Consider the following 14,044-nt stretch of genomic DNA (forward strand, 5'->3'; position numbering starts at 1 on the left):
GGAAGCACAAACAGCTGTGAAAGAACTGCAGGTAGTGCTGCTTTTGGAGAGGGAGATGCGATCAGCGAGTCAGCGTTTGTTCGTGTTTTATTTGGATCCATCTGGCACCCTCTTGGTAAGTGTTATGAACATTGTGAATAACTGTCTCTCTCCTCTCCTCCTCCCCCTTCATCTTTCTCACAGTGGTTTCTAGCGACAGCGACTCGGAGCTCAGCTCTTCCAGCCAGGAGGACGGGCCCTCATCTGCAGTGTCAAAAGGCTCTCCAGGAGGAAAGCAGCAAGCAGGACAGGGTGAGGAGCTAACATTCCATGTAGGTTTTGCCACTTGCTGCCACTGGGCTGCGTGGGATTGGCCCGTTATCACTCAGATAGCAGCAATGGGTCGGACTGCTGGTGGGTCCTTTAAGACCTGGCCTCATCTGCTTCTTTCCCCGCTAAACACCCTCTTCTCTCCATTGTGTCCCACAGTGCTCTCTGGGGAGCCCAGCCGTCCCATGAGGGTGTCTGGGAGCCACAGCAGTGCAGGCAGTGGGCAGGGAGAGAGCTGCCATAGTGACCAGGGAGCAGATGGGCACGACAGCAGCAGCGGCAGAGCCCCAGGTAAGCAGAGCATCCCCTGTGGGGCATGTCCCTGATGGGGGATGCCATCCCTCTAAGCTGAGCCCTCTGCAAGGTGCAGCTCTGTGGCCTGGCATCACCTCTCCCTGCTGTGCTGGTGGCAGGCGCTGTCACGGCGTTACAGCTCACTCCTTCCCTCCTCCTGTTGTGCAGAACCTATTCTACAACATGAGTAATGGCCCGGGGTTGGAGCTTCCTGCAGCCAGCCCAGGAAGCACCAAGAGCCTCGAGCTGTCCCCTGCAAGGAGCTCCCATCTGCACAGGGCTGAGTGCTACTGCAGCAGAGCGCAAATCCAGCAGCTTTATGAGACTGAAAGAAATTCTTCCTAATGTTACATAGCTCTTAAAGCCGAGCATGGCTACTTCCAGAGCTCTGCAGTGAAGGAGGGGGGAAAAAAGAATAAGACACCTTTCCCCCTTGACAACCTTGGAACAATTAAGTGACTGCGAGAGCAGAGCTGCCATCACATTTGATCTGGAGCAGCTGAAAGAGATGCAAATGTTCTCTCTCTGCAGTTGCTGTTAATGTATTCCATAACCCCTTAAGTTATCATTTAGCACTGCTCCCTCCAGAGTGCTCCTGCACCCCGTGAGCTGCCACTGCTTTGTTCTCGAGCCCTTCTTGTGCTGCAGGTGTTGGGGTGTAAATTGGATTAGAGAGTTCAGGTTTATCCTTCAGTGTAACATGGAGCTGTGGTTCCCCTCCCCACGCTGCCTGCTAGGAATAGCCTTCAACTGAAGGCAAATTTCAGGGATTTGCAGTTCTCTTTAATTTTAGGGTTTTTTTGTTGTTGTTTTTCTTGCAAAGCAATTCAGCTGAGTGATGCTTCTGCTCCATCCATCCTCTGGATTACAGTGCTGCCCCAGACTGGTGGTTTATTTTTAAGCCCCTGCTGGCTTTAGGTTCCCATGGAGTGCTGGTCTGTGGACTGTGCTGAGGGACACAGGGCTCTGTGTGGATGTACTGCTTCGTGGTGCTGCGTGGCTGTGCTGTGATGCAGCTGATGGCTGTTCTGGGTGCTGTCTGTACAAGGTTCAGCACTTTGGAGCTTTCCTGCTACTTGAGCTGGCTGCTGCCTGGCCATGACAGTGCAAACTGTGTCTCATAGGCACAAAGTGCCTTTTTTTTTTTCTCGGAAAAAAAGCCCTTTTATGCAAAGCTTGGCAGGAGGAGACAGTGCTTTCCAGTGGGAATCTCTCATTGCTGGCAGGAGAGAGCTAAAATGCCATGCAGCATGGATGTACATTAAAAAACCTGAAAATTGTGATGATCACATGAGTCCAGTTAAAACAGTCCCTGAGATTCAGAGGGCATCCTGCTGAGGAGAAGGTTAAACCAGAATATTGGTGGAGAGCTTCATTATGGCTGGGGCCATTTATGTCCCAGCTGCTGCAAAGAGGCTGCTCAGCTCAGGGTTTGCAGGTGGAGGTGCATCACCCCTTGTGCCATGTGGCACCATAAGGATGTTAAAGGCAGATCTTGCTGTTGCTTTTTGGCTCTGAAACTTTGTAGTGCTATCTGGGGAGCAGTTTTTGCTTTGTATTAGCACCTCAGGTGTTGCTCTGGCAGTGATTTTCTTCTTTTTTCTCATTCTCACCTCTGCTCTCATTCTGCTTTCAAGCACAGTGTGGCAGGACCATTCAGCACCCTTAAATCCAAGGCTGTAGGGAGTGATGCTGCAAGCACAGTCCTGAGCTAAGGTCACACAGCCAACAAGGCCAAGGGAAGACAAGGAGCTGTTAGGAAGAGTTCTACAGGTTTCCAGCATGATGCTCCAGCTCCGGCTGGGGATTGGTGAGGCAGATAATGAAGCCTGGGCTTTGTCATGGAGTGACTCATTGTCAGCGCAGCGCTGGGATTTAGGCAACCTCAGCCCTTGAGCCAAACTTGGAGAAGAGAGCAGTGAGTTGAGGAGCTGCCAAGGGCTGCTGGGTTGGTTTTTTTTTTGCTGCTTGTTTTCAGAAGTGTTGTTTTTTGGGTCCCGTTGTCTCTTCTCATTGTGAAGGTCCAATTCCTGGAGGTGGAGACTTCTGGAGGTGCCCTCCAACCTTAAGCACTGTGCCTGCTCTGAGGCTGTTCTTCCTCTTTCTGTGGCTCCTGTCTTCCTTTCCATTGAGCACCATGGGTGGATGGATGGTAGGGGTGGTCGTGCACTGGTTTTGCAGAAGGCTGTTATCATGAAGAGAAGGAAAATTGCAGATAAGAAATGCTTGTTCTCCCTTTCCCCCTTCCTTGCCCCTGCCTGGGTGGGGAGAGACTCCTTTCTCTTCAGCTGTGCAGTTGATGTGTTGTTCCTTTAATGGGAGAAGAGCAAAAGCCTCCCTGTTCTTAATTACGACGTTTTTATTAACGAAAGGGAAAATTAAACAGCATTAAACAAAGAAACCAGCCATATATTTTGATGGATTTCATTAGCCCATGGAGAGCTTTTAATGGAGATTACAGCTTTGGGTTGGGGCTTGGCTGCTGCAGGGAGCTTATTAAGAGCACAGGAGATGGGCTGCAGTTCTTCTTTGGTGGGTCCCCACTGCAGGGCACTTGTGGAGGAGTGGGTGAATCCCACTGGTGGTCGCTGGGGCACTGAGATGGTCTGTGGGCAGGGTAAGATGAGGGAGTTTGGGCTGCAGGGCTGGAGAAAGGCATTATTTGTACTTCCCCTCGATGTGGCAAGGCAGCCACAAGACCAGCTAATTAGCAGCGTGCATCTGAGTGCAAATCACAGTCTCTCCATCTCTGCTCCTGTGCCGTGTTGTCTAAATCATTAATACTTAAAGAGAGGTGCAGCAGCTGGCGGTTAAGCAGAGCCACGTTAAGCAGCAGCGTATGGGAGCTGAGCACCAATGGCAGATCCAGGTGGGCTGAGAGAAACAAGGCAGCCAGGGGCTCTGAGCAGAGCCCTTCTCCCCATGCACCGAAGCTGCAGCTCGGGGTGCCATCCCTCTGCATGGAGCTGGGAGCACAGCCCAGAGCTGGGCAGGGAGCACTGCTTCCAGCACTCATCCGTTGGGGAGATTTGTGCCCCATCTTTCAGGAATTGATTGGGTTTAGGAAGGAGGTGGTGTCACTGCCTCCGTGTCTCAGTGCCTCCTTGGTTGGGGTCGGCATCGATTCTGACTCATAAATATGCAAGCTGCTAATGCAGGAGATGGGCAGAGCTGCTCTGTTATTATTGTGACAGGGAATTCTCAGGCCATGTTTGAAGTTTAAACCATTACCGTCGTCTTTGCCTTCTCTTCTGTCTCTCGGATGTCTGGTTTGCTCCCTCAAGGATGATAAGGAGGTAATATTTCACTTCGTTGGATCTACTTCATTCCATGCAGGGGAAAAAAAAAAAAAGCAACAAAATTGTCCTCACATTAATTAGGCTCCAAGTGAGAGAGTAATTCTGTAATGACTTTCGTGGTGGCAGTCTTTGGGGAGGTGACTTTTGTTTTCCTGCACTTGGCAAGAAAGTTGCTGCTGTCTCTTCTCCCTTTAATTGCTCTCCTGCCCCATTTGTGCCCCGTTGATGTGGGGTTGAGCATTCCTGCTGCTGAGGATGAGCTGTCCCTCTTCCACAAGTGGAAAAAACTGAATTGTGCCTTCATGGCTGAGAAGCTTGGAGCTGCCTCTGCCTTCCCCTATCGGTGCTGCAGAGCAGCAAACGCTCCCCCTGTATTTATAAATAAAACATGTCTTCCAGTAGTGACAGAGCTGGGAAGTGATTCAGGGTTTGTGCTTTAGGTACAATGCGCTGCTAAATAGGAACCTCAGAAGAAGCCAATGCCCCCTCCCACGTTTGAAGGAATTAAAATGTTTTCATTTTCCAGTGGTAGAACCAAAACATTTCCATTGCTTTGAGCCTCGCCTTCAAGTCGGCTTCTCAAGCCTTTCTTCGCTTAAAAAAAATAAATTACTTTCACCATTTCTGTAATTCTTCACGGAGTTTTAAATTGAAGGCTTTTTCCTTGAAAATAGAGGGATGACAAAGACTCATTCTCTTGTCTCTTTCACTCAATATATCTGGAACGAGGTCTGCAGCTGGAGATGAAGCTCCTGTTTTTGTGCTTCCCGCAGACAGTCCTGGTTGTCTCTCCTGGACCCAGCATAATTTGTGTCCTGTTCGATCCAGAAAAGGGTCCTTTGGGCCCCATGTAGAAGAGAGAATGGCCTCAAGTTGTACCATGGGAGGTTCAGATTGAATGCTAGCAAAAACTTCTCCAAAGAGCAGTGGTGTGTTGGCACAGCTACCCAGGGAGGTGGTGAGGTCCCCATCCCTGGACATGTAAAGAACCATGGGGCTGTGACACTGAGGGCTGTGGTCAGTGGGCAAGGTGGGGTGGGGTTGGACTTGAGCATCTGAGAGGGTCTTTCCCAACCTGAATCATCCTGGTATTCATGAGCCCTGCTGTCCTGTGCCCACCACCCCGCTCACATCCTGGTCCAGCTGGGGCAGGGCTGGCTCAGTGGGTGCTGTTTGGAAACCTCTGGGGCTGAGGTTTGAATTTCTGCCTGCCCTGAGTGATGTACCAGAACACCAGCTCCATCAGCACTGCTTTTTCTTTCTCCTCCTTTCCCAATTTGCCTGTCTTTTCTTTCTTTAATAAAGTTTAATGGGCCCTGACTGCTGACAGCGTGTGGAGTAATGATGCACAGTCGTTCTCTTCATTATTATTTTTAGGAAGCTCTTAAAATGGCACCAAGGAACTAAAAGCAATCTCAGATAACTTTTATCAAGTCTCTCCACTCTTTTTCACGCAAAGAAGGGCAACAAAGCAGGTGAAGGGACTGGAACATGAGTGTGGCAGTGATGCAGTGGCACAGCTGCCCAGGGAGGTGGGATTGTCCCCATCCTGGAGAACCATGAGGATGTGGCACTGAGGACTGTGGACATTGTGCATGGTGGGCTGGGGTTGGACATGGGAATCCCAGAGGTTTCTTCCAATCTGAATGATTCTATGTAAACTTTTGCTTGTCTTTATTTTGAAGGCAAACGGGGCACCCACAGCAGAACCCGGTGTTGACAGAGGTGAAGATGGAGCTGAGCTGCCTGAACCCAACGCTTACCCTCTCCTACAGACCTCACTGTGGACATTGCCTGGCACCAATGGGGACTTCCTTAAGGCCAGCCCTGCTCCTGGTTTGGCATGGTGAAGTTTGCAGTGAGCCCACTGGTCATCACGCCCTGCACTGTGGGCAATGCAGCAGGGCCAAGAGCAGTGCAAGCACTGCAGCTCTGGGTGGGAGAACACCCACACCCACAGCTGGCTGCCCAAATCAGCTAAAAGCTTTCCAATTACTTTATCTCATTAAGCTCTGCAGATTCTCCTCCCACGTGCACACCTTGTAATCTCCTGCACAAAACAGGGGCCTGCATTGTGCCTTTTTCCTGGAAGTCTCGAGCATCTGGCTGTAGTGATGGTGTCACAGTGAGTCAGGCTGAGAGCTCTGCCCCAGTCCTGCTGCTTCCCTGGGATGGACAATTGCCCTCCGAGGCCTGGCTGATGAGAAAAATCAAATCACCTGACATTTCTAGAGCAATTAGATCTTTAAAGGCTTGAACAAAAGCTCACTCTAGGCAAGTAGGAGTCTGTGCATTTTTATGAAATGCTTTGAATCTGACCCCTGTTTTGCTGAAGAAACGAAGGATTCCAAAAAGTTCCCTCTTCAGTCGTGGATCTAAAAGCAATTCATGCCTGTTAATATCAACCTGTTCCCTTGGTTATTACTCTTTTGTTCAGTGCTCCTTTGCTGCTGGGCTCTTCGTGTGCATGTAGTGTATGCTCTTACAGATGGCTGCAGCACGAAGATAAATGAGATCGGGTGCTGGAATACTCCAACAGAAGATTGGAAATCAATCCTTGACTTTCTTTCTAAATGAATATCATCCAGCAGAGCACTGTTCCCCTACTGCTTTTCCAGCTAACAGTCTATGGCACATTGCTGGGAAAGTCCTCCCAACTGCTCCTCCGTTATGCTTCTGCTCTTTGGTAAACAAAGGCAAAGCCTTTGGGTGACACAGATTGCAGGAAGAGAAATGCCTGGACATGAGTTTCACAGCATTGGTGTTGAAGAGAGCAAGGGATGAGCTTGTTGTCCAGTGAGGGATGCTCCAAGCAAAGTGGTTGTTAAACCTGGTCACCAAGCCCATTCTGCCATCCATAGGAAGACTGCATGTGAGGTAAGGGAAGGATCCAGCCCAGGAGAACATGACCTCCCCATCCCACTGTGACTGAACACAGCACTGTGCACATCGTTTCTATTTTCAAGTTCTCCTTCCCCTTTGTCACAACTCTCTTGGTTGTATTCTGTAGCTCATGCTGATGTCTGTTCACTTGGCTCAAAGAGGGCAAGAAGGGCTCAGTGCCTGGTGCTCAGTCTACTCTGTTTGTGTTGCATGGTGCTCAATCTACTCTGTTTGTGTTGCTTTTATTGTTTTGTTGTTCTCCTCATCTCCCTCCCTTACAACTTTTATGTAGTGTTTTACTACTGGAAACAATAAAGCTTTGGCTCTGGAACAACTGTTTACCATTCTTGAGACAGGAAAGCACTTTTCCCATTCCCAGGTTGCAGATGCTCTCCAAATCCTTCAGCTGGCTCCAGCAGGGAAAGAGAACAGCCCAGCCATGGAACAGTGGTTCACACAGCAGGAGTGTAATTGAATTCTGCATTGAAAGTTGTCCTTTGTTGTATTGCCCCTCTTTGGTGCCTTGGCACAGGTCTGCTCCTCAGCCCCTCTGAGAGAAAGGTTTACCATGCCATCACTGAGCACAAACCAGCACTGGATGTCACCCTGTCAAGTGCTGTCCCTTGGCCTCCCAAAGCTCATCACTCGCTCTGGTTTGACAGTCAGCTCAAGGTAGTGTTCTCTGCATTGCTCACTGAGCTGCTCCATCTTCCCTTCCACCCTGAGTTCAGCTTCAAGGTTTCACGCAGCTTTTCCATCTGTTTGGCTTTTCCTGTTCTAAAAGCACCTCGGATGGTTGCTGTTGGGGTTGTTGTGCTGGGGAGCTGCTGTCAGTCCAAGGATGGAGAACTCCCAGAACCCACCATCTCTTGTGCCATCCTGTCCATGCTCTGCTCGCCATGACGACAACCAGCACATGAGGAAGTCAGCTGTGGGATCTCAGAGCCGAAAGCCCAGGGTGTGAACTGCCAAGCTTGGGTTTGCTTTGTGCAGCTACAGACTGAAAGGAAAGGGAACTCTTCCTATGTAGGAGCTGTGTGCCATGGTTCAGCCAGGGCACATAAATCCCACTGGTATTCAGATAGGTGTTTTTCATGGATGCGATGGGAGAAGAGGTTGGGAAGCTGTCTGGAAGGGCTGATGCTGCCATCAGATAACAAGCCTTTCAGCAGGTTGCAAGATGCCAGGTGATGGGTAAGCATTTTGCAGGAGGCTCCTCACTAGAGCTGTTGATTCGCATTCATCCCTGACCACGGGCTGATTAGCAGTACGTTCAGGTAGCACTGAGATGCCTGCGATGCTTGAGAGACAGAAGATGATGATATTGCAGTGTACACCCACAGCAGCCCGGAGGTGGGAGCACAATGTGTGCTGCCTGCCATCACCCAGGCATCCCCACACCCAAACCCTTGCTCTGCACCTTCACACTGCAGAAGAAATTCCACTGACTGCCTTCATAGCAGGGAACCAACAGAGCCAGCCCAGCTGTGTGACACCAAGGTTCTGTGCTTTTTGTTTGAAGGCACTCGCATTACATTTCTTTTCCTTCTCCCTATCCCTGCCTGACAATGGGAGCTGTCTGTAAAACCTTGCCCTGCAGCAGATAGGCAGCACTTCTGCCCCTTCCCACTCTCATCTCTGTGCTGGAGCTTTGCTGCTGTTCAGGGTCTTCCCATCAGGACTGACTGCAGCTCTGGGCAATTCTCACTTCTCCTTGCACACAGTTACAGACCCCTGCCCCATCCTGCTGGAGCAACCTGTTCAACAGGAGCTGCTGCTGCCTCTAGGCTGGGTTTGCACCGTGGCCATTCTCATGCTGCCTCAGAGGATGGAAAAATAAACCAAGAAATGCAAACAAGGGCTGTAAATCTCCCTGGCTGCATCTAGGTGATATCTGTTTAATTAGCATCGCCAAGCCACCTTGATGTAGTAAGTGCTAAGTAGGAAACTCACTAATTTTCTCATTTTGATAGCAGATCACTTGCGAGCTGTTCAGATTCCCACCTCGTGGCTGTTTTTTTCTGCACTCCCCATAATTGCTGTTTGCTATGCAAGGAATGAGCTGCCGGGCTCAAATGCCTCTGCACCAGGAGGAGCTGCCCCAGCCCTCTGCACACCTGGGTGTGCAGGACCTGGGGGGCTGCAAAGCTCTTTTACTACACCCAGGACCCCACTGTAGTCAATGGGATGCTCTCAGGGCTGGTGCTGAGCACAGCTGCTTTCTATTCCCTCTTACCACTGTGCTGTGGCTTTGGGTTGTTACCCATGGGACAAATAAAAACACCTCTGAGAGGATTTGGGTTCTTCTTATCTCACCCCTGCATATTGCAGAACATGGATCTTTATAACACTGGTGATGCCTTGAGTTACGGGATGCTCAGCCTCGACCTGCCGGGGCTCCCAGCACCACATCCCACTGCTCCACGCTGACCTATCACTGCAGGAGGCAGAGGGATTAGGATGATGGAGTGCTCTGAGAGGATAAACAATAATGATGCTACATCGGCGCCGCCCAAACAATGCCTCTCTCTTTCATGTTTTCTTTTTCTGCTCGTTTGCCATTCGAGCGTAATAAGATCAGCGCGGATAATTTGTGTATTCATACAGAGCATCATTTTCCCTCCTGTGCCTCACCAGCTGCACTGCAGTCGGAAAGGCAAATGCGCACTTGCTTTTGCATGGTTATGAATGGGTGCATCTGTTTCTCAAAGGCAGGGAGAGGAGGGCGAGAGGGCTGGAAAGGGAAGGCAGAAATCACATGTAGCCCATCTCAGTGCTTCTGCAAAGTGGGAAGCATACAGGACTCTGATTCTTGCAGCAGGCTCCACGCCCCACATTGGGGTATTTGGTGCCAGTTCTGCTCTCACTGTGCTGCCTTGTATCCACTCCATGCACAGCTTTGGGAAGAGCTGGGCTCTGACCTCTTCAAGCACCAGCAGCTGTGTTCCCAGCTCCATGTACCCCAGGCTCTGCCCCAAGGTCCTTGCAGCATCCCCAGTGCTGCAGGAAGAGAAGCAGCAGGCCTGATTTATTGGGCTTGCCTCCCCTCCCTGCTTTTTCTTTTCTGAGATGTCCACTACAAAAGGGAAGGAGGGGAATGGGGTTAATTTGCTGCTGTTATCTGGTGCCTCCAGCTGGGAGCCACACTGACAGCCCCAGGCTGATCAAACACACCGACAGTCAGCATTCAGCATCCCATCTACACAGCCATAAATCACATAGGTGCTCTGCCCCATGTCTCAGCAATGATGCATACGTGCACCCCCTCCTCCTGGTGCTGCACTCCCACCTTCACTGCCTGTGGCCCTTGGCATCAGCACCTGGTGGCAGCCATGCAAACATGCTCTTCTTTTGAGCCAGAAATTTTGGTTTCCTTCCTCTCTCCCACTAAGATCAGGTCCATTTGACCTCTCAGACAGGTTTGTCTCCACTTCTCATACACAAGTCCAGAAGTTTCCAGGTACTGAGATTGCTTTGAGGTGAAGTACCATGCGTGCCAGCAAAAGCATGAGCTGCAAGTTCACTAAAGTCACACAGAGCTCCCAGCTGCCCTCCAGCCACTGTTCTTGACATGCTTGTTTAAAGTCTTGAAACATCCCCCACTTTAATAGCTTGGGCCATTAAAGCAGACGGATGCTATCTGGCAGGCTTTGAAGGCTCAGAGGATGCTCAGAGCAGGTGGGTGGGAGATGCTGTGGCTGAGGCCAAATCTCTCTGCTCCATACTGCAGCACCAGGGCTGTGCTTCCTTGCTGCTGGGATGCTGTGCAGCCCAACATGTTGGGGAGTGGGGTTCCTCAACCTCCGAGATGCTCAGAGCACAGCACTGCTTTCCCCTGCAGGAACTGCATTTTCATGCCTTTTCTCTGCTTTCCAACTTCCAAACAAGAAGAGAGGAGCCAAAGAGATGTATTTGGTTTGGGTGAACAGAGCCCAAAGACATCAGACAGTGGGACTGGAGAAGCACCCTGTCTACACAGCAGCATTGCTCACTGCAGCAGCTGAGCACTTCAAGCTGTGCTGGGCTCACACATTTAATCCCAATAGCCTCCCATGTGAAGCTGCGTGCATCTCACAGGCTTGCAGATAAGTCCTTGTTATTTGTAAAGCATGCAGTGGTGCCCAGGCTGCAAGTTGCATTTGGAAATGGACCAACTTGCTGCATCCAAGCTTTTTGCCCAGTTTTATCAGTGTTTGGAAGAACCCAGGAGGAATATAGTAGCAGCTTTAGGGCTGGGGTTCTATGATGTGATGGAAATTACAGTAATACCAGCAGGGCAGCACAATCCTAAGCTACAGCAAATGAGAACAAGCAACAACAAAGCACCCATAGACATAAAAGAAGAAAATCCACTTTTACCTTTGGAAGGTCTGTGATAGACAGGGATCTCCAGCAAGATGCCCTCACCTCCACCGCCAGCCCTTAAATGAGGTCTGGGAAGGGGTGGATCCTGGCTTTATCCCTTCTGAATTGCAAACACCTGAGTTCCCCTGGGTTGGCCCTGCCTTCTCACCAGGTGCTCAATCACTACTTAGAGCCCTGACTTAGCATTTCCACTACAGGTGCATTAGGAAGCACTCAGGGATGCTCTTTGAGTTAGGAATCAGGACTCAAGTAATCGAATCTCACTCCTCCCTTCCTGTAAAATCAAATCACTGAATCATAGGACACAGGGTGAGATCTCAGGAAGGGCTACCCACACATATGGGGCTGTGCTGGCCCTGTCCTCAGCTGGGTGTTCCCATGATGTGATTAGAAGAGCTTCATTGGGATGCAAATGGATGTAAATTCATGTCAACATATGTCCCGGTGCAGGTAGCGACTTGTACCCAAATTATGCAAATGTTCTAATCCAATAATGCTAATGTCATGATTAGCCAGCAACACGATGTTCATTGTATGGTTCCCTGGCTCTTATGCCTGTCACTGTCAGTGTGATTACACCGAGCAGAGACCCGTGATGTCTGAGAGTGGTGCTGTCCTGGGGATGCTGGGAAGGAAATGGACCCTGGGAATGTGGTCTTGGAGAGCCCCTTCCACCCCCAGGGAGGCTGGGAGCAGGGAGCAGGCTCGGGAGAAGCCCTCAGAGCATCAGCAAGAGCATTTCACAACATCCATGCTGTGATCGGATGAGCAGGACTAGCAGGGCCATCTAGTGACTCCTCTGTCTGCTTAATGACCTGGGAGGTGCCTCCCAGATGGCTTTGTTAGAAGAAATGGTTGAAACCTGCCCGCTTCTCCCTCCATCATCCCACCCGTGAGACCCTGCAGGTATGGGGCTGAGCCAGGAGGGAGACCTGCAGCATGCAGCACAGCTCAGCACAGAGCTCTGGGTCTGTGACGGGCACCTTCAGCACTAAGCAGGGACTCGGGTCGGATCACTTCTGGCAGGATATCAGCCTGATGTGTAGGTGGGAGAGGAGCTGCTCTAATGCTCCGTAATGCAGCCCAATTGCTCTTTAATTCTGCCAAACTGAGATGTTGTCTCACGAATCCCTGGAGCTCAGGACGCTGCTGGTGATGGGTGGCCTTTCCCTCTGCTGGCATCCAGCTCCCTGCCCAAAATGCACGACGCCCAAAATGCCTCCTCCCACCGAAATGCCAGCAGAAAGTCTATCAATTTCCATGGTAACAGGGCCAGGCCCTAAATGCTGATGTTAACTCTGCTCCTGGACATGAACTGAGCCCGAATCACAGCCCCTGCTGAGGCCCCGCTGCAGGATGGATGGCAGCTCTGCTCTCCATCACCTGGCCCTGCTGGGAGAGGCAAACAAACCAGCACAGAGGCGAGCCAGCTGGGTAACCTCAGAGGATGCTGACTCCAGCTCAGAAAGGCACAGGGAGCAGATAACATTAGCCTAATAGGAGTTGATGCAGCACAGAGCTCTCCCTTGCTGCCAAGAGATCGGCGGTGCAGCAGGTGGTGGCTTTGCCTGCAGGTAGCAAAGTGCTGGCACAGCCCCGTGCCCGACCCCAAACCCCGGTGTGCTGCTGCATCCCGAACCTATGGAGTGAACCAGGCACTGCTGCCCTGCATCCCCACAACCCGGTGCTTTGAAAATCACAAAACGAAACGCCGACTATTTTGGGATTCGCATGGAAATGGCAACATATGCTGTGCGTTCAGCATCACGCCCTGCCCAAAGTCGGGCTGTTTTGGGCCCATCCCAAATGGCTCTGGATACAGCCAGGGAGCAGCCACCCCTGCTCCTCCTAAAGCTGTGACACCAGCCAGGATGGAGCCTCTCAGCACAATTCAGCCCCATTTCCCAGTTGTCATTACCACTGTCACTTTGGTTAGCCCACACAGGGGATGTTGGAGCAGGTTGGATGTGACACACACTTCCTTGGAGCCGAGGGCAGGATCTCTCACTGCTGCTGCTGCTGCTGTGGGGCACGCATTGCCAATCAATTAAGCCCCTTCTGCAATCATTTGAAGAAAACCAAACATGTTTTCTGTCTATTAGCAGGGCAGGCTGAGGACAAGGCAAGCCCTGAACACCCTGAGGTCACGAAGGGGCTGGGGTCCTGGTGTCCTCTGCTCCTCCTATCTCAAGCAGGCAACCTGTAACGCCTGCTGTGCCTTCAGTCAGGCCTGAAACTGGTGGGGCAAGAGCAGAAAGGATGCCTGAGCTGTGCTGCCCCATGTCACAGCTCTGGGTTCCAGCAGAGGTTTGGTTTGGGGTCAGTTGTTGAGTCTCTGATAAGTGATGGAGATGAGCTGTCGCATCGCCGCGCTTTCCATTTGGAAAGGAATGGATTAAGCAGGAATCAGCTCTCAATTTTGCCGACTTAAACCTGGAGTTTGACAGCAGAATGGGATGCTTAGCGATTGCTACAGCTTTGGCTGAAGTGTGTGCTGAGGGCAGGCTGGGTTTTCAGGTGCTTGCTTCATTTATGTGCTGCCTCATCCCGTTTGTGCAGCACCGCAGGGCTGTGTGGTGCAGGGAGAGGCTGGGATGTGTGTATGCCACGCTTCTGCTCCTTGCTCAAAACACTGAAATTAAGCTGAAGCCATTCCAGGGCAGGATCCATCCCTGTGCCAGCATTGGAGCTGGAGCAGCTCCTGCTTTCGCCCTTCTCAGGGAGGGGTGAGGGATCACAGCAAGTCACATTCCAGGGCATTAGACAGACGGTTGGAATTAAAGGCTTTACCTGGCAGCCGGCTTTGTATCCCCGAGCCCTGCAGTTGTCTCCCAGCCTGGTGCTATTTCTGTCCCATTACCTGCTGGCCATCACATGAGCCCACATGTGAGAGC

General features: G+C 51.1%; 1 protein-coding gene across 8 annotated transcripts in view; it reads left to right on the forward strand.

The window, feature by feature from the left end:
• Positions 1 to 11,154, forward strand: part of RPH3AL (rabphilin 3A like (without C2 domains)) — a 30,708-nt gene extending 19,554 nt beyond the window's left edge. For all 8 annotated transcript variants that reach the window (XM_090122540.1, XM_031591562.2, XM_031591563.2 and 5 more), the window contains 3 exons: positions 184 to 291; positions 469 to 600; positions 5,588 to 11,154. In XM_090122540.1, coding sequence (XP_089978666.1) covers positions 184 to 291; positions 469 to 600; positions 5,588 to 5,622 — 275 coding nt within the window. In that variant the 3' untranslated portion in view covers positions 5,623 to 11,154. The remainder of the gene's footprint in view (positions 1 to 183; positions 292 to 468; positions 601 to 5,587) is intronic.
• The last annotated feature ends 2,890 nt before the right edge of the window (positions 11,155 to 14,044 follow it).

The sequence above is a fragment of the Phasianus colchicus genome, chromosome 21, assembly GCF_987193195.1.
Source record: "Phasianus colchicus chromosome 21, bPhaCol1.hap1.1, whole genome shotgun sequence".
Lineage (NCBI taxonomy): Eukaryota > Metazoa > Chordata > Aves > Galliformes > Phasianidae > Phasianus > Phasianus colchicus.